The sequence below is a fragment of the Notothenia rossii genome, assembly GCF_949606895.1.
Source record: "Notothenia rossii genome assembly, chromosome: 1".
Classification (NCBI taxonomy): domain Eukaryota; kingdom Metazoa; phylum Chordata; class Actinopteri; order Perciformes; family Nototheniidae; genus Notothenia; species Notothenia rossii.
Window position 1 is genome coordinate 67,899,344 of NC_136912.1, and position 26,659 is coordinate 67,926,002.

The 26,659-nt window shown below is 41.7% G+C and overlaps 1 protein-coding gene across 2 annotated transcripts in view; it reads right to left on the reverse strand.

Moving 5' to 3' along the window:
- The window catches only part of pik3r3b (phosphoinositide-3-kinase, regulatory subunit 3b (gamma)), a 276,953-nt gene that overhangs the window by 135,970 nt on the left and 114,324 nt on the right, over positions 1–26,659 (reverse strand). For both annotated transcript variants that reach the window (XM_079667835.1, XM_079667834.1), the window contains 2 exons: positions 12,796–12,988; positions 9,077–9,162 (listed from right to left, as the gene is read on the reverse strand). In XM_079667835.1, coding sequence (XP_079523961.1) covers positions 9,077–9,162; positions 12,796–12,988 — 279 coding nt within the window. The remainder of the gene's footprint in view (positions 1–9,076; positions 9,163–12,795; positions 12,989–26,659) is intronic.

Below are 26,659 nucleotides of genomic sequence, written 5' to 3' on the forward strand. Positions count from 1 at the left end.
TTTTATTTCCATCCAACTCTCTGATTGGTCTGGTGTCTTGCCTCTGTTGCATTCACTGAACACGGGAAATTACAGTCCTGCCGTCCTTTCTAGTGTCTTGATGAGATTCAGGTAAAGCACGGTTAATGTATTATATTATTGAGGTAGAATTGTCCGGGGCTACAGAAAAAACATTCGGGGCAGGCCAAAATATCATTTTACCAACAATGTGGAATTTATTGGCTACATATTACACAGATTATGCACAGCGGGAGCAGCAATAACCGTCAAATAATAATTCAGACAGGGGAGCTCCGCACCCCCTGCCTGCCGCTAGGGGGTGCTGCAGCGCCCTCAGCATCCCCCTTCCCGCGCCCATGTATAACACGATTGCTTTCATATCAGAGATCAGATGAGATGGAGCAGCCTCCAGTGTAACACTGTACTGTATTACTTTTTAATGTACAAATACTTTGTTACTGTACGATATCAATAACAATAATCCACAGCTCCTCTCTTCTCCAGAGGATAACAAAAATGTGGGCGCGCCGACATTTTTTTTCGAGCAGCACCCTGCCAAGGCAGTAAACCCAGGGGAAACACTGAACAGTAATCTTTTTCAAGAGAACATTGCAATGTTGTGTGTTAATTTTGGTCAGGTGGACCATTTGACAGTTTTATTTGTTTTGTTCATATACAGTACAACTTTAAAAAGGTGGTGTTAGGTGTATACTGTATTAGCTGAAAATTGGACAGAGCTAGAGAGACACAGAAGAATGGATATGAACAAAAGACTATGATTATGTGAACAGAGGGAATCACTGTCGACAGTACCAGCATCCAGCTCTCTGATGAAGTCTCTGAGCATTAGATTGTACTACCAAATCCTCAGCTACTTTACACATGGCATTTGAATGCAGAAAAAGAGTCAGTGTGTGCTGTGTAATTGTAAGTGTGTGTCTGTTAGTGTACAGTATGTCGTATTCCTGCCAAGCTACGGGCATGGCTTGCGTGCCTGGGAAGGAAAACAGCTCATAACAAAAGCTGAGCGAGAGGGCCAGAATGTGAATGGGTGTGTTTTGGACTTTACAAACCAGCATTTTTTTTCCAACTGAATCTAGCGTGCTGGCTGACAGATTGGCTGGACTAGACTGAGGCTTCATATGCAAGTGATGTGTACACACACACACACACACACACACACACACACACACACACACACACACACACACACACACACACACACACACACACACACACACACACACACACACACACACACACACACCCCCCACCCACCCACACACACACACACACACACACACACACACACACACACACACACACACACACACACACACACACACACACACACACACACACACACACACACACACACACACACAAACCTCTGTTTAGGGGTTAACACACCGCCAACAGGCACTGTGCTAACCCTTGCACCCTTGACCTTCACTAATGCTGTATGGAGGGGTGGTAGGGGAAGTAATGGGTGAGAAAAATGCTCACACATGAACCTGACCTCTCTGTTTTAGCTCTCTCCCTCCCTCCCTCTATTCGTAACTCTAAATCCATTCATCAAACACAGAGAAGCTCAGTCAGTCAACCTGCCAGGCAACCAACCACGCACACACACACACACACACACACACACACACACACACACACACACACACACACACACACACACACACACACACACACACACACACACACACACACACACACACACACACACACACACACACACACACACACACACACACACACACACACACACACACACACACACACACACACACACTCAAACACCTTGAACCTTTAAATGACTGAACATCTAATTTGTTAGTGCTGAGCAGAGTTGCCAGTTCCTGGAAATGAAATAATCCAAAGAGACAAAAAACATTGTATTTCAAGGCAAAGTTTTGCACAATCCAGACTGCAGTGGAAATAAAAGTGACTGTAACAGCTACAACTACAGGCCAATGCATTGTGGACAAACGATGCATTATAGCAAACATTTATGAACCTGTTTTTTCACAAATTACATTCCCATACAATGAAACAGCAATGTGATTCACGTTTAAAGGGCAACATATTTTCTCTCAGATTATGTTTGATTTGACATTTCTATAGCTGTGCAATAATAGTCAGCATCAAGCAAACAAACTTCCCATGTGAAACCAAAAGCCAACGTTGATTAATTATAATGTATGTCAATAACTGAATTTACATACCAAATAACGTATTTCAAGCCAAATCGTGATGTCTTCCTAAACCTTACCAGGTTGTTTTGTTGCCTAATGCTGCATTCACATGATACACTTTTACGATTCGCTCCCTGCGAGGACACAGATAGTTATGTTTTGTTTCTATGGTTACCCTTATATAGCTGTCATCTGATTGGTGTAGTGCCGAAAGGTCAACGGTGACTAGGTCAAAGTTTAAAAAATAATTTGAACTTTTAGCACAGTACTCAGTGTCGATTTTGAGTTAAGTTCCATAAAGGTAAAGTTGAATTATAGTGTTGTATTTTTACATATACATATTTTTTAAGTTACATATCCTCACCTTCTTAAACTAATGGCCTAAGTCATATTTTGGAGAAAATGTTTTTTTTGCCTAAATCATCTCTTCTTGATGCTGGCCACCTCTGGTAAAATTGCCTAAATCCTTATTGAAAAGAAAGTGCTGTTCCTACCCTGATAGTATAATGGCCTATGTCAAGAGTGTGACTTAGGCAATATATTTTTAAAAGATAATTGCTTAAGTCACATTGTCTTGTGACTTAGGCAATTTGACAAGCTTTACAAAATGGCTGCTTCAAGAAGAAAGAAAAACTAACAGATAAATTAAGTTATTTTCATGGTTCAGGGCTTGTCCCCTGTTGGTAAGTGATGTTTACTATACTATAGGCTATGCTATAAATGTTGTGTAGTTATTTAGTCTTTTAATTTCACAATTTATAGTTACTGTAGCTAATGTAGCTACTGTAGCTCCATGAAGCTTGCACACATTTCCCTCTGGGACAATAAAGGCTCATCTAAAAACGAATATAATCTTTCAAAACTAACGGTTACAATTACAGCATAATTATAAATAAGGAAAAGTACATTTTCCGTTTGTCTGTTTTAATTCTTAATATTGTCCTTTTTCCACATTACATTTCCATCTTATTAGGAAAGATTAAATGTGTTTTTAACTGAATTTGGCCAAATAATATTCATTAAATAGCTTTAATGTATTAATGCATAGGACCACAGTGCAATTACAAAAATGTTTTTCACAATGATCACACAGTTGTGACCGTACGCCTACTCCTTTTTGGTAGGAAATGCACTTGACTTTTCAGACACCGATCAGGAATCATCCAATGAAAATGAGACTGTCGTTAAAGAGGTGGAGCAGCATGTACCAGGCCAAGACACTGTGTGTTTCTCAATGTCGAGGACGCTTCCTTGTCCTCCGAGTCAGGTCCATCAGAGGCTAGGCAAGAATCATTCCTGGCTTTCGGAGAACGAAGAATGGAACAGGCTAGCACGTGTGCAGTTGTGCATCATATGAGAGGCCCCGCCTTACATTTTCTGCCAAAGATTTGGGGAATTGGTCCGTGCGCAAAGCATTGTGGGGATTTTAAGACCGCGGAGTCTACACATGTGCAGCCTCGAAATTTCCAGCAACGAATTACGCCGGCCTCGGTAGAATTCCAAGGATCCTGGACATTGGAACAGTCCTTCGGCGGCACTCGATGACGTAGTATCCTTGAAATAGTGGCTCTGGAGCAGCTTTGCTCGACATTGAGAAACACCCTGAATCAGATGGAGCAGACAATAACCTAAACACTTTCATTGAAGAAGAGAGTGTTGCTGAAGATGCCTTAGCAGACCCGTCCACACCATGAAGAAGACATAGATGATGATGATGATGATGATGATGATGTTATCATTGACCCAAACTACAATCCATCCTCTGATGAGTCCTCTTTCCCTGAAAATGAAGACAGTCTGGCAGCAACTTCAGAACATTATGGTCCTCATCTAGAGGATGTGTATGAAAACAATACGGTCAAAAGGAAACAACATAAATACCTCAGCCCAGAAACATGGAAGCAAAATGAATCCAAGAAGAAACATCTCAAAGGAATGGCATACAAGGCCAAAGGTGGCAAAGAAATAGCTGCAAAGGCTATGGGCCTTCCCTGCAATTTGAAGTTCTGTCAACGAGTCACAACTTGAGACTGTCAATCCATTACAGAAGAGCAGAGGCAGTGGATATTTCAGAAAGTTTGGTCAATGGACAACTGGGAAGAACATACGTCACCACTTTGGTCACAAAGGTTGCCATGAAGCAAAAGAAAGAAAGTTGGTGAGGGATCCAGGCGCAGTTCATCATTTTCCTACCAACTGAAACTTCAGGATGGAACAAATCTTAAAGTGTGCAAAGCTTTTTTTCTTCTACACTTGGTATCCCTGAAAGAGCCATTACACTGGCTGAACAAAAATACCATCGACCATGACGAACAAGTGGCAGACCCGCCAACTACATCTCCACCTAAGAGTGGCAAAAATGCAAAGCTGGAAATTGCTGTTACAGATTTCCTTAAGGACTGTTTATAGGATCTGCCCACTGTTGATTCGCACTACTGCAGAAGCACAGCGACCTACAAAGACAAGAAGTTCCTTCACCGAGGCACAACCATCCCAACTACATCAGGAATACCAACAGGCAGCTGCAACTGCTGAAGTTGACGCTCTGCCAATCAAGGCGAGGAGGTTTCAGGACCTTCCATCCATGAAACATGTCATGCCCTTCGAGTGTCATCAGCTTTTTGACCATTTACCACATAATTAGACCCACACAGCCACACACAGCCACACACACACACACACACACACACACACACACACACACACACACACACACACACACACACACACACACACACACACACACACACACACACACACACACACACACACACACACACACACACCAAGATGACTGAGAAAGGTTCAGGGGAGAAACTAATTTAAATGGAAAAGGGTTAGCTACAATTAAAAACACAGCAAAGAAGAGCTGGAGGAAGTAGTGAGGAGAGGCACATGCCTCCTCAGGGTTTGATTTACTTGCCTTTTGTTTTATTTAGCTAAGAGTGATTTAAGTTGTAGCTTTTGAGTTTGCTATATTGAATTAAAGGGCCAACCACGTCCAAACTGCCCTCTGTTTTCTGAGTCTCTGTATGCTCCTCTAGCATTTTAAACTGTTAGTGGCTGACCCAGCCCCATGGTCTGTCACAGTAATGCGGGAAAGAGAAGTGCACTGTTCTGCCTAAGTCACTTACTCCAGAAGTAATAAGGCCTAAGTCAGGTTTCAAATTGCCTAAGTCACAACAACATGTTCGTAAATTGGCCTAAGTCATCTAATCATCTTATTTTACACAATTGACAGACAGTGTTATTTGTATGTCAATAGTCATATATTGTCATAACCTTTTTGTGTGAAATAATTAATATATATCATATATTCTATATTTGGTTAAGTTTTTTCTGTTTTTTGAAAAACTTTCAAATATGACTTAGGCCATTAGTTTAAGAAGGTGACGATATTCAGATCTGCCAATCACCTAATGTCTTCAACTCATTGTTTCGAAAGTTAAAGGATTGTTTTCTCTCCTGATCCAAGTTGTTTCTCAGGCAGTTATTGTGCAGAACTAATGTGTCTCGGGTGAATTCCCATCTGTCTTTTTTGAGCTAGTAATTAATGTGCGGACAAAACCTTGGAGCTCAAAATTCATAATAAGATTATGTGTAAATAGGACACAGACAGAGATCCTTAGAGAAGAAACAGCGTAAGGCTGTTACATCAGTACATTTCCCACATCATTTTCCTCATTATAAAGCCCAGAGAGGGTTTTGAGGCATTATTCAGACACCCAGTAGTGTTTTTGCAAGGCCAGATGTTTTCAGTAGTGTGTGTGCGAGGTGAGTTTGAAATTTGGCCTAAATGGCCCTTCAAAGTGTTGTGCTTTCTTTGAAGTGTGTCTTGTGTAACCTCTCACACACACACACACACACACACACACACTCACACACACACACACACACACACACACACACACCCCCACACACACACACACCCCCACACACACACACACACACACACACCCCCACACACACACCCCCCCACACACACACACACACACACACACACACACACACACACACACACACACACACACACACACACACACACACACACACACACACACACACACACACACACACACACACACACACGCGCACACACACACACACACACACACACACACACACACACAATAACCAACAATGTATTTTGAGGCAATTTCTCACATTATGAGACACAGGCAACACCAGGAAGCTCTGTGGGGGATCCTTGCAAAAATGTTACTGGGTTAATTCAATTTAAATCAACAGTCAATGAGCTTTTCAAATGTTCTTGTAGTGCTTTCCATCAGGCTACATTTTAAAGATATTCTGAATCAGGAACACATATAAAAGCCCAGCCCCGACCCCTGGTGTTTCCATTTCCTTCATCTCCCCCACGCTGCAGGACAGAGGTTTATAGCATGAATTATTGATTGTCTTCCAGACATCATCCTGTCCTTTCTTGTGTCACCCACAAAAAATGAAAATCGAACAACTGACACAGGAGTCCCACCTACGTTTGAGCCTGATTTGTGGCTCTATAAAGCTGTTGTGTGTTGTGTTTGTCTGCTGTAATGCTTTGAGTAACAGAAATCACCACCAAACCTGAAAGCTGAAGCCAAAGCAAAGGTAGCATAAGATCAAGGACAACTAAAGGTCAGCAGTAGCTAGTTCGAAAACAATCGTTTTGTATCCTCCAAAGAAGATTGTCAAGGGACAATTTTGTGAATTAGTGTTCCTTTAAGATGTCTTAGCTATACATTTAAGGATTTCACTTTGACCTCAGGCAGAAAATGCTCCAGGTATTAATCACAGTGGTAAAGGGTCTAGAGAAGCCAAACAATAGTGGGTTCATTTGAGGAACACACATTTTTTAAGAGGGTTTAATCAAAGTGTCATCAGCACAACAACAAGCTTCTTAGAGGTACAAACACTTTTCAAAGATCATTAATGAATTATCCAATGCTTCATATAAAGTAACATCACCACCTGAGCAGCCACCATAATCACTGATACAACCAATATGTTGACCCTGGCCTTAACAATGTTGACATCAGCAGACCAGTAGAAACTAAGACACACACACACACACACACGCACACACACACACACACACACACACACACACACACACACACACACACACACACACACACACACACACACACACACACACACACACACACACACACACACACACACACACACACACACACACACACACACACACACACACACACACACACACACACACACACACACACACACACACACACACACACACACACACACACACACACACACACACACACACACACACACAACACACACACACACACACACACACACACACACACACACACACATTGACCTACTGACATTTATACCCACACATGCACACACTGACCCAAAGAAAACAACCTCAGCAGACTGCCGTGGCCCTAACAATCAACAACACACCTGCTGTATGAGCTTTCTATCGTCCTCATAGCGTGATTGATCTGTCCACAGCGTTTTCTTTTTGCAGACGTTGGCTTGCTCAAAAGACAACAAGCCTCAATAAATCAGCAAGCTTTTTGCAACAGTCGCACTGGAGGACACCGCAAAGACTTCAGCCGATGGCCAAGTAGCACGTACGCACTGCGCATGCGTGAGTAGCAATAACTTACCAGCAGGCGGTGGTAGTGTGTATTCGTCATTCAAAAGAGGCAACAACCGGAAGACAGACTGCGTGATACACCGAGAGAAGAAGAACAGACTTTGTGATATAAACAAACAACAAATAGCGTGTGCGTTCCATTTTCACTCTACAACGAGAAGCTCATGGGGCTTTCCCGAACCTGTGTCGAGAGATGGAGTTAAATGAGATCTCAGATTTGCCTTCTTAATAGTTTGTTTGGGTCCCTCATTTCCGTTTCGCTTCTCATGCACTGATTCGCTAGCTGAACAGCCAATCAGAGTGATTTATTTTTGCCGACGGCCTTTTACCGACAGCCTACCGATTCAACATGTTCAATGGATGGCGGAAGGTTTCGGCACGGCCGAAAAGACACGACGGTGCAGGACACACCAATCTGAGTAGGGCGACAGGACGCTCATCGGCGGCCAGACATCTTTCGACATCTATCGATGCCGAAAATTGGCCGGGTGTGTCCGAGCCTTAAGGGTCAACTGAGGTTACGTTTTGGTTGCCTTTTTATATTTTAGCTAAATACAGCCTTCCAGAGTTGATCAGATCAGATTTAAGTTTTTCTTTTTTAGACCCACACTTTTCTTCTAAGAAAGAATGTTGTTGTTCTATGCTTTCGGGGAAATATTGCTAATGTTGCAGAAACTGTGCAAACTGTTTAGTCCATATACACTAAACCAGAGCAGCCACACAGGGTCCAGCAGAGCAGGAATGCATCAAGAAAAACATCTCAAAACCACCATATATTGTTACCATGAACTCTGTACTGTACATCCAGAATGTAAACCAAACTAACAGAGGATTAAGTTTAAGCTGTTATTTCATGCTTCTTACTCAATTTATCTCAGCAGCTTGGGTAAGACGTTTATGTTTTCCATGTAATTCATAAACCAAGTGTGTGTTTTCCACTGCAGTTTGGTGCAACGGGGAATGTCATGTTCCCAACGTGAGAAATGTATGAAAATACACTTGAGAAACAAACTTCAGGCACTGAGGACAAACATTTGAAATGACCCACATTTGTGTGCCATGCAAGAGTCCAAGCCATGTGAAATCATATTGACAGTATCATACCAGAATTAACCGTTACATACCAAAGCAGACACAAATGCTGCAAAGAGAAAGAATGGAATACTTTCTGTGTACAGTATGGTGTGTGTAAATGGGGAAAGGAGAACATTTGTGTGCATGTCAATTATTCTACCTGGTGCAGTCTGTATCTCCATAAGACCTCCTGTTGCAATTAGAGCCTCCAAAATCCTGACGTGATGTTCCGGGTTTACATCCGCACTGTTGACAAAAACAATACATACGGTATGGTCAAATGTTTTAAGATGCCACTGAACAATGTCCTGTATTAACATTTTTCTTATAAATAAGTACTACTGTTTACTCATAAACAGCAGGAAGTTAGCCTGGTAAGGTTTTAATGGCCCGCAGAGTAGGACTCCAGAACAAGTCAGATTGTATAGAAGTTGATGAGAAAATTATTTTATTTATTAATTCATAACACATTTTCCGAATTGGTTTAGTGTCTCAACCTTTACTTTCAAGTCTTCTGTGTTATTGACAAGTTACTAGTACGACGTTCAGCATTGGGTTTTTAGTAAATAACAATCTAATGAGTTGGATTTATCTTGTAGTACAATTAATCATTCATTTAATATCTCAATACCAGAGTTGATGTTAAAAACAAATGCACTTGCCTAACCTAGCAAGCAAATTAGCAAGCATTGGCATATTAACATAACACTAGAGTTAGATGTTATCTTAGCGCTAGCATTAGATGAAATCTTAGCGTTTGTTATTCTAATGGTACCCCACCCAGCTAGGGCTCGCTACTGCCCAGCTTCAGCCTCTCATCTAAATAGGCCAGATAACAGCCACAAGGCCTCAAAACTGCAGTCCACAAACTAATTGTTGACCTCCTGGTCACTACATACACTTGTTTTTATACAGTCTATAAATAAACTAATGTGTGTGAAACATTTCCCCCAGTGCATCAGTTTGTCACGATCATGTTTGCCATATGGTAGAATGTGTGTGACTGTCACTTGCAGAAGGAAATCGAATCTAGCATCATCATCTAGCATTAATCAACATTTCCCCACACACGAAATAAGCAAACATGGGATCAGGTTGAAAAAGCATAGCATGCTATGATACACAACTTTTATCTTTATCCGCCTGTTGTGCACGTCAGATATTAATTGCTTGACCAAGCTATGAAAACAATCACTGCTTCTGACTCATTTCACTGCTTCCCCAAATCCAATACATCTAAACCGCACACAACACCACAAGGATAAATTCCTCAGTAATTTCTGGAAAAACAGACGCAGACAAGCTTGCGCAGGGTACAGAGAAATGAAACGATACCATCAGCCTTGTTAATGCCATTCTCTCAGTGTTCAAACATCCAGCTCTTAAACTGCAGGATGTTGATATAACAGCTGAGCCAAAAATCATTCTTGGTTTTCCTTTTAGCAAGGGTAGATTTTTTACAATAAAAATATAAAGATCCTTGTCTTGGATGAAAAAAAATCTTGTTAAATTGACTGAGGTTTTTCATGGAACTGAGCAGTGATTGATTTGTGGATAGACTTAAATAAAAATAAACAACCCTGCCAAAAAAACACATTCTGCCAAAAATGTTGTTTAGATCTTTCAATAGAGGATTCACAAATGTAGATAAAAGGGAAATAACCTCTCCACCCATATACTGGTGGACCTTTTGGATTTTCTGTCACATTTTAGTTTTTTGACTTGAACTAAGATTTTCCCAAATTCTCCTACTGTACAACATCAACATCTTTGGAAAAAAAAATTCTTTGGTATTGACATTTCCTTTTTTTTGTATTTAAATTTTAACTTAGAAAACATTTTGAGAATAAAGTCGTAATAATACGAGAATAAAGTCATAGTTACGAGAATAAAGTCGTAATATTACGAGAATAAAGTCATGATTACGAGATTAAAGTCGTAGTTTCATAAGTGACTTGAGGAGACAACAGCAGCGTCCTGCAATAAAATGAGGAATGTGGAGCATCTTGTGAAGCAGTACTTTAGTTTAGGTTTCTCAAATAACGAAATACTTAATGTTTTGGCACATCAGCATCAGATTATCATAAGTATTAGAACTTTGAAAAGGTTGTGCAAGAAACTATGTCTATTAATTCGAAGAAAGAACCAAACGGACTTGGAGGAGATTGTCTCCTTTCTGCAGGAGGAAATGGCTGGCTCTGGCCGACTACAAGGCTTTCGTTGGTTACATCTACGAGCTGTTCAAAGGGGATTTGTTGTTTCACAAGAAATGATGAGACTTGTAATCAAGGCTTTGGATCCAGAAGGAGTCGAACGATAGCCTTGTAGTGGATTCGGAATGAGCTCCCCATTGAAATCAGGACAGCAGAAAGCTTGCACATCTTCCGGCGCAGACTGAAAACTCATCTCTTTCGACTCCACTTCGAGCGATAGAATTACTAACAAAGAATTACTAACAAAGCACTTATATACTAATAAAGGACTGGCTTATCTAAAGCCGGTTGAGTAGCACTTGAAATGTTTTAGCTCTATGAAACCTCATGTACTTACATGATTCTGTTTTCTTCAAGTTTGTATCTTGTTGGTCGAATGCACTTATTGTAAGTCGCTTTGGATAAAAGCGTCAGCTAAATGCAATGTAATGTAATGTAGTCGGCCAGAAGCATCCATTTCCTCCTGCAGAAAGGAAATCTCCTCCAAGTCCGCTTCTCAAGTCACTTATGAAACTACGACTTTAATCTTGTAATTATTACTTTATTCTGTAACTATGACTTCATTCTCATAATATTACGACTTTATTCTGTAACTATGACTTTATTCTCATAATATTACGACTTTATTCTCGTAACTATGACTTTATTCTCGTAATGTTACGACTTTATTCTGTAACTATGACTTTATTCTCGTATTGTTACGACTTTATTCTCGAAATCTCTCTGTTTTTTTTTTCTAAGTGTGGCCCTAATACTCCGTCGTACTTAAATATATATATATATATATATATATATATATATATATATATATATATATAAATTATTTCCCTTTTCTCCTATATGCATGATACTAAACCTCTTTAATCTTAGCACTGCTTCATTTTCCACAGTTGGCCAGCAACATCTAGCAATAAGGTAATATGACATATACTCTATAGGATCTGTAAATACAATGCATAGTTATAATTCGCAGTGTTAAGAGATATTTACCACATGCGACTTCAAGTTGACTGCTTCCCATATCATAACATAACCCTTTTTATCATAAATACCATTATATTATATGTTTCTAAGATAAGATATATTTAGGTTTCAAAGGGAAAGTTACAGAAAAGTTAAATATTTCAAAAACCAGCTGTTCAAAGAAAGGTTGGTACTTAAATGTTGTTAAATGCGTTCAGCTATGCACCTAGTGGAAGCTCCGTAGCTCCCCTGGGTTTAATTTGAATAGATGATTAAGCAAATAAAATATAATAAAAAGTCCATATAATAGAACACAATCTACGGCTTGGGGGTTAAAACAAAATGCTACAAAGTTTTATGATGTTAAATTACATGACATTGCATTTAAATCTCACCATGGCCAGGTACCAAAGGCAAAAAAGGCATTTTTATCATTAGGGTAAACATCGTCACATGGTTGGGTTAGTTTCAGACAGTAAACTGCTTATAGAGCCTAAGGCTTCAGTGCTGTTGCTACGGTTACCTGCATTACCTTGAGCCATGATTAAAAATTAGGAGAATGAACTGTTGAACTACGCTTTAACTGTTCGGCCAGAGGATTTCATTGGACACCAATAAGAAGAGTGAATCTATACTATCTGTTGTATGCAGCTAAATCATATGTGCATGAAAAACTGAAAAAATAAGTTTATAAAATATATACCTGAGAGGAGAGTGCTTGAAGACGGAATCAGATAGGGCCTGTCCCAACAGCCGGGGGCCCGACTGGTGGTGCTGGCTGACCCGGGCCAGGTGTCTGCTGAGGTGGACCAGGAGCTGCTGATTGGCCTGAGGGATGCTGGGACATTCCAGGATCCTCTTCAGCCTCTCCCCGCACTCCTCCACACTCTGACTCTCTACAAGACAAAAGCAACACCAGAATGGTTTCTTTTAGACAATCGAACCTGGGTAATTCATGATTCTTTAAATGTTCTTCTGCAAGGAATTCTGTTTTCAGGACAAGATATGTTTGTCCTACAGCAAACAATTTCCTTTCATTGAAACTAGGAGGTCTTGGAAATGGGTGTTCACATACTTAAATGTGAACACCCATTTCCTTTGGCAGTATAGTGTACACGATTGTATTGCTAACAAACCAAAGAAAACACTCTTTGTTGAAGTTCTTGAATATTCTCAAGGAGATAAAAACAAGTTTACATGGTTTCAACTTTTTTTTACATGGACACCTCTAGTTCCCGTCTAATGCCCCTTTCACATCACACCAACGCGGTTCCAGGGCCGGTTCGGAGCTAGAGCCTGAAAAGCACCGGTTTCTCCTCTTCACACCGCAGCGGAGCCGCCTCTAAGCTCCGGAAACTGGTTAGTTTCAAGCACCAAAAAATTGTTGGTCTAGAAGCAAGAACCGCATACGTCACGCTTACGTCGGAGGGGGGCGAGATTAACCTGAGCTAAGAGTTTAAAGCGAGTACGTCAAATACAATTTGTAACAAGCAGTAGTGCTGAGCAAAGTGACTAGAACGCAACCACACACTTATAAAAAACACACGTTATAAAGTCAGGCAACATTAACCAGGCTTCGTGTGCTGTTTATGTGTGCCTTACTTTGACCATCCGTTCGCTGTTATTTATCATTGTGGAGAGCAGGCAGACGTTTTGTTTTGTATTATATTGGTAGCTCTATAATGAGACACGTGAATTTAGAGACCGAAGCGTCCACAGTCACATGCATTCCGGGGGCCAGAGCGGGCGACGTTGAGGCGCATCTTAAACTGCTGGCTAAAAATAAATGTAAATACAGTAGGATTGTTATTCACGTCGGTGGTAATGATGTTCGTTTACGCCAATCAGAATGCACCAAACTTAATGTGGCGTCGGTGTGTAGTTATGCTAAAACTATGTCGGACACCGTCATTTTCTCTGGTCCCCTCCTCAATCTGATCAATGACGACATGTATAGCCGGCCGCTTGTCATCATTTCAGCGCTGGTTGTCTTGGTGGTGCCCAGCAAACGATGTGGGCTTCGTAAATAATTGGACAGCCTTCTGGGGAAAACCTGGTCTGATTAAGAGAGACGGCATCATCCTACTTTGGAAGGCGCAAATCTCATTTCGGCAAACATTTCAGAGCTTTGTGGACTTAATCCATGACAAACTGGAGTTGAGACCAGGAGGCAGAGTCGCAGTCTTACACGCTTCTCTGCGCTTCTCTGCGCTCTCTCCAATAAAATACCCAATATTAACGGTGTGTGTTTCTGCCCAAGGACAATTTAAGGTAAAACCTAATAGAGGTGTCATACATAATAACCTAATAAAAGTAAAGGTAACAACTACTACAGTGCAACAAAACAGGAAGATTAAATGTGGACTCTTAAACATAAGATCTCTAGCATCTAAAGCAATATTGGTAAATTATTTAATATCAGATTATAATATTGATATAAGCTGTCTCACTGAAACTTGGTTGAGACATGAAGAATATGTCAGCATAAATGAGGCCACTCTCCACCCAGCCATATCAATACTCATATTGCTCGAGGCACAGGCCGAGAAGGTGGAGTTGCAGCAATCTTTGACTCAAGTTTACTTATGAATGATCAATTATTGTAGGTGACTTTAATATTCATGTTGACGACGATAAAAATAGCCTTACTGTTGCATTTAACTCTATTTTAGATGATATTGGTTTCTGTCAGAGTGTAAATAAACCAACCCACTGTTATAATCACACTCTCGACCTTGTTCTGACCACATAATCCTGCTTTATCCGACCATATCTTAGTAACTTTTAGTACTGTTACTAGACTACAAAGCATTAGTCAAAAGCTCCTGCAGCCAATGTGCATGTTTCAGTGTCCACTGCCTTGCGTATTCACATTCTCCCTCTGCTCTGTTTCTGAAGGGCGGGGCTCCGCTCCCCCCCCCCTACACACACACACCATACTTGTCAACCCTCCCGATTTCCGCGGGAGACTCCCGATTTCATTGCCCTCTCCCGGTTTCCTCCCGGGGTCATATTTCTCCCGCATTTCTCCCGATTTCTGACAAAATCAGATTTCCACACGACTGTTTCCACTCGGACTTTAATACAGCTACACCATTGTTTGGTTTCCATGGTAACACGTCTCTTTAGTAGCGCGCGCAACTCAAAGTCTGAGAGGGTGAGGCAGATATTCACAGAAAACAGAACAAGAATTGACAACTACTCTACTCTCTGCTCACTCCTCTCCTATGGGTTGGCAAGTATGACACACAAGCGAATGCACACACTCACAATCAGAGACAAGAGCGGAGGAAAGGAGGAGAACAACAGCTCTGCTTTCTGCCCGTTTGTGTCCCCCCCCAGTTTCAAATTTGTTTATTATTATTTTTTAACCGCAAGCCGTTATCGTCACGGGAGAAGGACACAAACAGCCTGTCCAGGTGGACGCGCGCGAACGCGACAACGAACGTAGCGTGCACATTCTGAAAATAGCTCACAGATGGTGAGCAGCTACCGCGGTTTTGAACTACAGTATTGAATTTGACAGAAAACAACAATGAAACGCCAGCAGAAGAATAGTCTAATGAGTTGGGTGAAAAAAAAGACAGGAGATGTGAGTTGGTTTATTCAGTAAATTAGCTCAGGATAATTGGATGTTCTGTCTACACCTGTTGATGTGAGGCTAATGCAGGATTTGCTAGCTTGATGCTACCGGCATTTAGCGGCAGTGACTCAACAAGTTGCCACTTAAAATGTATCGTCAGCAATGTATGACAAGCAGACTGCTTGTTTAATGTTAAACTCACACCAATAGCTCAATATGATCATAACATGATTGCTTTCATATCAGAGATCAGATGAGGTGGAGCTGCCTCCAGCAATAGAGGATGAGGCAGAGAGAAGCAGCAGCAGCACAGGGTTGCAGCAGGTATGTTATATGCTGTAGTCAGGTGATTTAAATGTATCAATGAAAGGAAGAAGTGTAGGCTACATGATAAGAAGGGAATACAGTTTGAATTAAGGTAATAAAGTACAGTGTAACACTGTACTTTATTACTTTTTAATGTACAAATACTTTGTTACTGTACGATATCAATAACAATAATCCACAGCTCCTCTCTCTGCTCCAGAGGATAAAAAAAATGTGGGCGCCTCGAAAAAATAATTCGGGGTACCCAAGCAGCACCCTGCCAAGGCAGTAAACCTAGGGGAACCTCTCGATGTGTTCAAATGCTCTTCAAAACACAACTGAAATTGCTTGAAAAGTTGTCTTTCTGTATTTGTTCTTGGAAAATAGTGGGAGGGCTTAACATTCCTCGATACTGGTCTTAGGCAGGTCATAGGCAGGAAGCTGTAAGCTGGAGCAGGGCTCTCGACTAACTTTTTTCACCATCCTCCCGGAACCGTCCCGAAATACAATCTAAGCCGTCACGAAATTAATGTGGACCGTCCCAAATTTAAAATATTCGTTTTTCTACATTATCATTAGTTAAAATCATTCAAAGTGACCTTTAACATAAATAAAACATCATACAAATCATTAGATGATAATTCATCAACCTTTTTATTTGAGTAAATCAGTCAATCACATGAACAAAGGCCAAATATATTTAAACAAACACACAAACGAGAGAAATGAAGCTCAGCGCAAGTTCAGGCAGGAAGACCTATCACTTTGTATTGCGCGTCATGGCAATACTCGCTCCCTTCACTAAATGATAGGGAGCGCCACTCCTCAGCTAACCTATCACTTCCCTCCGTTCACAAGCCTAATCATCGCACCTGTTAATCCCTCTATATATGCTCTCCCCTTTTCCATCAGCTGTCTTCCAGGTGTCAACGCGCAAGCAGCAGCAGGGCTTCGTCCCAGCTCCGGGTATTAATTCATCAGCTCCGCAGTCTTGCGGATTAAGCTACAGGGGGCGTTCCCCAGTTGGCTAGCGGTTCTAGCCGGCCACCCCGCAAACCCGGATGCGGAAGAAAAAGACAAGGATACTGAGCTCCACGGAAGTTCCTCCGGCTTAATGGAAATGGGCTACTTCAGGCAAACACTTGACACACGCCTTCAGTCTCTCGAGAGGGCATCACTGGCATCAGGGCCGCTCAAATGCGGCGCTTCCGGCCTTCACGCGGAACGGGCCCTCATCGCTTGCGAAGCTTCACCCACTTCCGGCTTCAACCACAACCCCTCTTGCAGGCAGGCAGGGCTCAAGCTACATCTCATCGAAGCTACTTCTCCTTCCGGCTCAGTAGCAGTACTGGTCTCTAAGTGCGTCTTAAGTGGCAAGCAGGTAGTGATTGCGAGATGAAGCCTTATGAAGCTTTGAAGCTTTCCAGCCAATTGGTTCGCAAAGGGTTCATGTCATGAGGCTTCATCATGGGCTTCATTTGAACATAAATCCCTGTTGGTCAAAGCGTGTAAAACAGGCAAATTGGAAATCTCAACAGTTGCGCTCTATCTCATACCGAGTTCCCAATGAGTAAAGCCTTAGAATAACTCTAAACAACGGACATAAAATCCTATTTTCATGTTAACAATATTGTTTTCATTCCAGTTGAACGATTGTGATTGAAAAGCCTATAGGAGGCTGGTAAACATTGCAAAGAGGGATTCGTATTCCTTAATATTATTCATAAACTTAACCACGTTGTAACCTGAGAAGGCTAAACCATATCAGGAATACATTTATTAACTGCATTATCTCATTTAGCTGTAGCTTCTATAAGCAAACCCTGCGGTCGTGGGTCGGCTGCTTTCCAGCGAGCCACAGCCCACACGCTGAATCTACCCAAAAAAAACACTGGATATATCTTATCTGCATTTATTCATTTATTTATTCATGTTTTATTCCTACATTTATTTATGCTTGTATCTATTTATACTTATGACATTTTCCGACCTTTATATAAGTGAGGGTCTGAGCTCTTTTAATTCCATCGTGTCACCAGCGGACCCGGGTACAGGAGGGGTAATATGGTTCTTGTTATACATCCATGGGTATTATGAGCGTTGTGGCTCAACGGTTCAAATGAATCGCTTCCCGAAGCAGTCACGTGGTATCGACAGGCAGCGAGGTTCGATTGTCATCGATGACGTCACTGGCCCAAAATGATACAAGCCTCGATACATGCTTCACAAAAAGACTGGGGATTACTCGACACACGCTCCGAAGCCTCGGCGCAATACGTAACATCACTACTAGCAGGTTAAGCGCACAGCAGGCTCGCCTCCTTTCCCTGCGCCTCACCGCTAAAACAGGTAAGAAAAGAAAAGAAAGAAAAGAGAGAAAGGAAAGAAGGAGAAAAGAAGAAGAAAGAGAAAAGCAAAAGAAGAGAAGAACGAAGAAGAAGAGAGAGAAAGAGAAGAAGAAAAAGGAGAGAGGAAAAAAGAGAGAATATCGTTGCTAGTTTAGGGTTAAGGTGAGTTCCAGGCAGTGTCGGGTGTAACGCGTTACAGCATGGAGTTATGCAGTTCGGGTAACTACTACCCGTCACAATGCGCAGTAAGTACCGCAGTTTCAAGCTTCACACAGCCACGGATGCTGCCCATCCGTGGTTTTTGGGGGTTTCTTTCAGGGAGAAAGAGATGTTCATGTAAGATGATAGAAGAAAGTCTAATCACCCAACCAGCACATCAGCATCTACGTCTCACCGTGGCATTATTAAACTGCTAATTAAGCTAGTCCTATACCAGGGCTCGATAGTAACGGTTGCCATTGGCAACCATTTGGAAAATGTCAACCACTTCTTGGACTTTGGTTGCCAGTTTTTAACATAAGAAATAAGGACAGCAAAACGTGCACCCCAAAATAGATAAATGTTCATATTCGTTTTTAAGAGTGATATTTAATTGTTGTGACCAGTCGGAACCTGATACTTAAATTGCACGTGCATTGGCGTGATTACAGAGCCAGAAAGCGATGCACGTTTACTCGCGTGCGCGGTGCGCCGTGTGTTTGTTTTACAACAAAATGACGAAGCAAAAATAAGTTGCTTGACTGTGATAAAAGTTCAGCCAACACCTCAACTTCTCCAATGAATGTTCAAATTGATTCAACTGATGGAGCGTAAGGTAAAACCCGAACGAAAAACAAAGAGGAATGTTTTCTATTCACTTCCGGTAAAAGTTCCTTCAAAATAAGAGTCCCGATCTTATTACTACAAAATAAAAGTGCAAAACGAAACTTTACCACAGAAAATGGTTGCATTAAATTATAATCACTCTATAAAAAGGTAACACATTTTAAATATAGTTAGACATATTAAAGGTAATTTACAGCATCAATAATTAATATCAAATGTTTAACTATGAATGGTTTTCATTTATTTAACATTAGAAATGTATTAGTCTGGCCAATCCAAGACTTCATGCTGAAGGGCCAATGGGTCTATGGTGGGGGTCAGCACAAAGGTCAAGAAAACCCACATTTGAAAGGGAGACAACGGATGATCAAGAAACTGGTGACTTGCTCAATTCATTTGTGAGGGATCTATGAAGACAGGACAACAGCAGCACTACTGGTATTTTGTATACCAGCAATTGAGGGTGGACAAGTTTACTACCACTGAGGTTCAAATAAGTGCGTTAATTACTTATTGTAAAGCATTTGAACATTCTCGTGTCACATGTTCATTATTAAGTGGATGTATAACTGTATAGCATCTTAATTATTTAAAATATAAGGTATCAAAAAGGGCAACTGTATTTTCAGTTGGCAACCAAAAGCGGATGCCTGGTTGCCAGCCTGGCAACCACTTTTAAAAGTTAGCGTTGAGCCCTGCCTATATCATGGGTCATGTCTCAGCATTTACCTAAGCAAATATTATTTCATGCTGCTCATATTGCACTCATATATTTGGTTCATGCTCACATGGCTTATGTTAAGCAGGGTATGATATCCATGCATCATTGTACTCAAGCTAACAGCCGCATTACATTGTCTACATCTCCCTCTTCGCCGGGCATCGGCTCGTGCCGGCTATCCAATATCTCTCCAGTTTACCTCTGGTAAAAATGCATATAACTGGTGGTGGTGTCTTAAGAGCATTTCAGGGCTCGTTCAGGATAGGTGCAGCAAACCTGCCGCAATCAAGGTAATTGTTCTTCTTCCCTACAACAACCGCTTCTCATCCTACATTCGTCCGAACGCCAGTGCCGTGCTGGCTATCCAAAGGTCTCTCCAACCTTCAAATTGGTACGTATGCATATAACTGGTGGTGGTTCTTAGCATGTCAGCACGTATATTCGCCCCGCGGCTCATGTTTATCCTTGCATGTCTAACCCTGTACGTCCAGGTTGCAACCTTCGGGTCTGTATAAAATGTGTCCCTGCGACGTCAGGTTGCCCCGTACGCCCGGGATGCCCTGTACGTCCAGGATGCCCCGTTCGTCCGGGATGCCCCGTACGTCCGGGAAGCCCTGTATGTCCAGGACGCCCTGTACGTCCAGGATGCCCCGTACGTCCGGGATGCCCCGTATGTCCGGGAAGCCCCGTATGTCCGGGACGCCCCGTATGTCCGGGACGCCCCGTACGTCCGGGACGCCCCGTACGTCCGGGATGCCCCGTACGTCCGGGAAGCCCTGTATGTCCAGGACGCCCTGTATGTCCAGGATGCCCTGTACGTCCAGGAAGCCCTGTACGTCCAGGGAGGATGCCTAGGAGGCATCAGTATGTCTAAATCCCCACATGTATTAACCTCTCATTTCATCCATAGATTTCCACTGCATCCCACAAGGTAAGATTTCATCACGTTCAGTACTTCATACTTTCACTTCTTTTGGGGGTTCATCGGAAACGGTTCTTCCCTTCCCGAATGACATCCTACAAAACCCGGGCCTAATCGCCAAACACCATTTCATTCACTTGTTATAAACTGTCATCATTATGTTTAATTTATATAATGTGACCCGATAATAAACATGTATTCCATACATCACGTCTCTCCTGATTGAATTACTCTAATATTGACTCAAATCAAGTCCCATCCAATTAACAAAAAAATCCAACACTCTGTCCTGAAGACAGAACCCAGAGTAACCACTAACCAGGATGACAGTCTGTAACACAGTCAGGAGAACTTTACAAACTGCCCCGCCCCCTCGCACACAGACGAGAGAAAGAGATCTCGTCTGGATTGGAAAGCTCGAAAATACATCATAGACGCATATTGTAGTCTTATTGCATATTAGAAACGAGTTGGATAAACTAAAACTGCGATATAATGTGTATGTAGCAATACTACATATGACATATATTTTTTAAATGTCTTCAGTACCGATAAAAAGTCAGATAACGTCGGAGCTTAACGTTACCACTGTCTTTAATAATTCCGGCCAGGCGGATCCCGTTTAATACCGGGGCTCGGTACCCATCCATACATGGGGAGAGGCGCAGCATATTGCTAAGGACTAAATACGATGGAGGGTTCTCATCTCAGCCTTATTACCCATTGGGGATGAAGAGGAGTAAGTAAATAAAGAGGCCGGCGCTCCAGGGTCTGGTTCTGCTGTGCGTTTTTGTGATGTAACGGTAAAACATTTCAGAATTCCTCCACAGGATACCATTGTCATTTTACATCACTCAACCCGCGAAATACACACACTCATTACATAGCCTACTGTAGCTAGACCCGCGGATTTGCGGGCCAGGAATTCGCGGGCACAGCCAGCTGTGCGGCTGGCTGACAGCCATGGGCACAGCTTACGTACTGTGTGTGTGTGTGTGTGTGTGTGTGTATTTCGCGGGTTGCTAAATGTTTTGTGCGTGTGTGTTTATGTTGATAAGGAGGTTTAATAACAGTGTGCTACACAAAACGTGCAGTCGGTTTCATTTTCATCGCCGTTTGTAGTAGAGTTAGCAGGGTATTTTTATTTTATCTTTCGTCCCATATTCGTCCCAAAATTATTTTTTATCCTCCCCGACACAATTTTTTTTGGCCCGGGGACGACCGGACGTCCTTAAGCTCGAGCCCTGAGCTGGAGTCTGAAATGAGGTGCTACATCTGTATCTATCTGAAAGCTCTCAGTTTGTGTGTGTCAACGATGAATCTTCCATGAAAACCAAAGTTAGCCATGGAGTGCCACAGGGCTCAGTGCTTGGACCTATTTTGTTCACACTATATATGCTTCCGTTAGGCAATATTATAAGGAATTATTCTGTAAATGTCCACTGTTATGCGGATGATACTCAACTATATTTATCCTCCAAGCCTGATGAAATGAATCATCTAAATAAAATTCAAGACTGCCTCAAGGACTTAAAAATGTGGATGACATTAAACTTTTTGAAGTTAAACACTGCTAAAACTGAAGTTTGACAAGGGGTGAACTCAGAGGCATGAACTCAAATGCACAACTCAGACTCAGACTCGGGTGGTATTAACAAATAAAGACTTTACTGGAATTTACACAGTAATAAAAACAAGAAACACAACATCACTCTTCCGAGGAAAAACTATCAGTAGACATCAGGAGCATGAGAAAACGGGATATGACCATGGAGCAGGCTAGAGCGTAGTCATGAATGAGGAAACAAACTGGCACTGGACAGGTGGGGACTAACACAATATATGCACAAGGTGAGGGGAACAGGTGGAAACGATCAGGGCGGGGAAACCAATCATGAACACAGGAGACACATAGGGGCGGGGAGCATGGAGTTCTGAAATGAGAGGGAAGATTACTTTTCACAATAAGACAGAGGGTACAAAACAAAGGGACATGACGAAACTAATATAAATAATAAACTGTCATGATAAGTTTCCGAGACATGACAAAGTTATTGAACTCCTGTATAATCTACGAAACAAATTATCTAAAGACATACTAACTATGGATGGCATTAATTTGGCCTCCAGTGAGACTGTAAGGAACTTTGGTGTTATATTTGATCAGGATATATCTTTTAACACCCACATAAAATCAATCTCAAGGACCGCCTTCTTTCATCTACGTAACATTGCAAAAATCAGGCATATCTTGCCTCAAAACGATACAGAGAAACTAGTTCATGCATTTGTTACTTCAAGGCTGGATTATTGTAACTCCTTATTATCAGGGTGTACCAATAAGTCAGTCAAGTCGCTTCAGCTGATTCAAAATGCTGCAGCTCGTGTACTAACCAGAGTTAGGAAAAGGGACCAAATTACTCCTGTTCTGGCTGCCTTACACTGGCTCCCTATAGAACACAGGATATAATTTAAAATTATTCTTCTCGCCTACAAAGCCCTTAATGGGCAGGAGCCATCTTACCTTAAAGAACTCATTATACCCTACTGTCCTACTAGGGCATTGCGTTTCAAGAATGCAGGGTTGTTGGTTGTTCCTAGAGTCTCTAAAAGTACAATGGGAGCCAGAGCCTTTTCTTATCAAGCTCCACTTTTGTGGAATCAGCTTCCAGTTTGTGTTAGGGCGGCAGACAGCCTATCCGTTTTTAAGAGTGTGCTTAAGACCTTCCTTTTTGATAGCTTATAGTTGATAAAATTATCTAATAAGGGTGCATTGACGTAGACACGTTGTGCCTCTTCACCTATACATTTTAGTTCTTACTCTTTTTCCTTACTGATGGTATGTAATTTGGTTGTTTGTGTAGACCAGGGGTCTGCAACCTTTTTGACCAAAACAGCCATTTTGCTCCTTTTTCCCAAAAATGTTTTTGTCTGGAGCCGCAAAACATATTTCATAGCTTGATAGCTAATACAGTTGTATTTATTGTTATATCAGACAAAAACTACAGTTGTTTGCATTTATTAGGCTATTTATTACATTATATAAAACTGTTAACCTCTAATAAGAAACAAAGAACTACTAAAAGGATAATTAAAAATAATACACAGGCCTACTTTAAAATAAATTAAACACAGCACTTGGGGAGTCCTCTGCACATTTGAAGGAAAAACAAATATTATTAAAATGGGCCCACTTTGAAATAAATAAAACAGATAGCTGCACCCTAAAAAGAGTTAAAGGTAGAGTAGATAAGAATGGAGAAACCAGCTCGAGTGCGCTAGAATTTGGAAATACACAACCGGAAAAAATATGCCTCTTCCTTCAGACTTTCTTACAGAGTCCCTCCTCCAACACACACGAACGCGCATCATCAATGAGGCCACGAGATAAGTTTGTGCACAGATGGAAGGCTGACAGGCAGTTAGGCCATCCAGTTATTTTAGCCGGGCCGGCTAAAATGATTGGTCGTGCTTTTTACAGCGCTACGGCTTCCAGAGATTACTTTTTGTATGTATTTATTGTCAACGCATTTAATATATTCATTGCTATCGGGACGTTAAGAGCATTCCATGGAATATAACAAAAAGTATTTTCTGAAATAAATTACATACCCCATTGAATTATGACGGAAGATTGTCAGCTGTCTTCCTCTCCCTTGTTGTTCCTCGATACGTAAAGGCTGCAACACCGTTGACAACTTCTCTCTCTACATATCAAACATACCGGTAAACCAGCATCGTTTTTGCTGTGAAAGCATATAACTCAGTCCACACAGAATTAAATCCTGTGTTCCTCCGGTACTTTACTTTTATCCATTTATCCATAGTTCGCTCATCGAGCCGGGGGTCAGGTTATTCACCCGGAGGAAAAGGCGCTCGGCCGCTCGCGTGGGACCGTAGCAGGATGTGACGCATATTTTAGTTGACCTAATTAAAACCGTTTTGTTTTTTATTTATGTGTCACAGTATCACCTCAAAATACAAGATACGAAACATTTTCAACTGTGCAACAAAATATAAATAGTCCTACAAATACTTTTATTTTATTTCCTTCTTATTTTTGTCTAAGCTCAAGGGAGCAAGAGCAGAGGGCTTAAAGGGCCGCATGCGGCTCGTGGGCCGCGGGTTGCCGACCCCTGGTGTAGACGGTGGAAGCAGGGAGAGGCATATACGTACAGTGGGGCAAAAAAGTATTTAGTCAGCCACCAATTGTGCAAGTTCTCCCACTTAAAAAGATGAGAGAGGCCTGTAATTTTCATCCTAGGTATACCTCGATTATTAGAGACAAAATGAGAAAAAAAATCCTGAAAATCACTGTCTGATTTTTAAAGAATTTATTTGCAAATTATGTTGGAAAATAAGTATTTGGTCACCTACAAACAAACAAGATTTCTGGCTCTCACAGACCTGTAACTTCTTCTTTAAGAGCCTCCTCTGTCCTCCACTTGTTAACTGTACTAATGGAACCTGTTTGAACTCGTTATCAGTATAAAAGACACCTGTCCACAACCTCAAACAGTCACACTCCAAACTCCACTATGGCCAAGACCAAAGAGCTGTCAAAGGACACCAGAAACAAAATTGTAGACCTGCACCAGGCTGGGAAGACTGAATCGACAATAGGTAAGCAGCTTCGTGTGAAGAAATCAACTGTGGGAGCAATTATTAGAAAATGGAAGACATACAAGACCAATGATAATCTCCCTCGATCTGGGGCTCCACGCAAGATCTCACCCCAAAATGATGACAACAACGGTGAGCAAAAATCCCAGAACCACACGGGGGGACCTAGTCAGTGACCTGCAGAGAGCTGGGACCAAAGTAACAAAGGCTACCATCAGTACCACACTACGCCGCCAGGGACTCAAATCCTGCAGTGCCAGACGTGTCCAGGCCCGTCTGAAGTTTGCTAGAGAGCATTTAGATGATCCAGAAGAGGATTGGGAGAATGTCATATGGTCAGATGAAACCAAAATAGAAATTTTTGGTAAAAACTCAACTAGAAGTGTTTGGAGGAGAAAGAATGCTGAGTTGCATCCAAAGAACACCATACCTACTGTGAAACATGGGGGTGGAAACATCATGCTTTGGGGCTGTTTTTCTGCAAAGGGACCAGGAAGACTGATCCGTTTAAAGGAAAGAATGAATGGGGCCATGTATTGTGAGATTTTCAGTGACAACCTCTTTCCATCAGCAAGGGCATTGAAGATGAAACGTGGCTGGGTCTTTCAGCATGACAATGATCCCAAACACACCGCCCGGGCAACGAAGGAGTGGCTTCGTAAGAAGCATTTCAAGGTCATGGAGTGGCCTAGCCAGTCTCCAGATCTCAACCCCATAGAAAATCTTTGGAGGGAGTTGAAAGTCCGTGTTGCCCAGCGAAAGCCCCAAAACATCACTGTTCTAGAGAAGATCTGCATGGAGGAATGGGCCAAAATACCAGCAACAGTGTGTGAAAACCTTGTGAAGACTTACAGAAAACGTTTGACCTCTGTCATTGACAACAAAGGGTATATAACAAAGTATTGAGATTAACTTTTGTTATTGACCAAATACTTATTTTCCACCATAATTTGCAAATAAAGTCTTTAAAAATCAGACAATGTGATTTTCTGGATTTTTTTTTCTCATTTTGTCTCTCATAGTTGAGGTATACCTAGGATGAAAATTACAGGCCTCTCTCATCTTTTTAAGTGGGAGAACTTGCACAATTGGTGGCTGACTAAATACTTTTTGCCCCACTGTATATGCCTTGATTCCTGCCGAGTCGACGCACAACTGTTGATTGGTGTCAGTGCCAAAACACTTTTTAGGAGCAATACGCTCATGGTATAGATGTGGCGCATACATCTTAATTCCTAC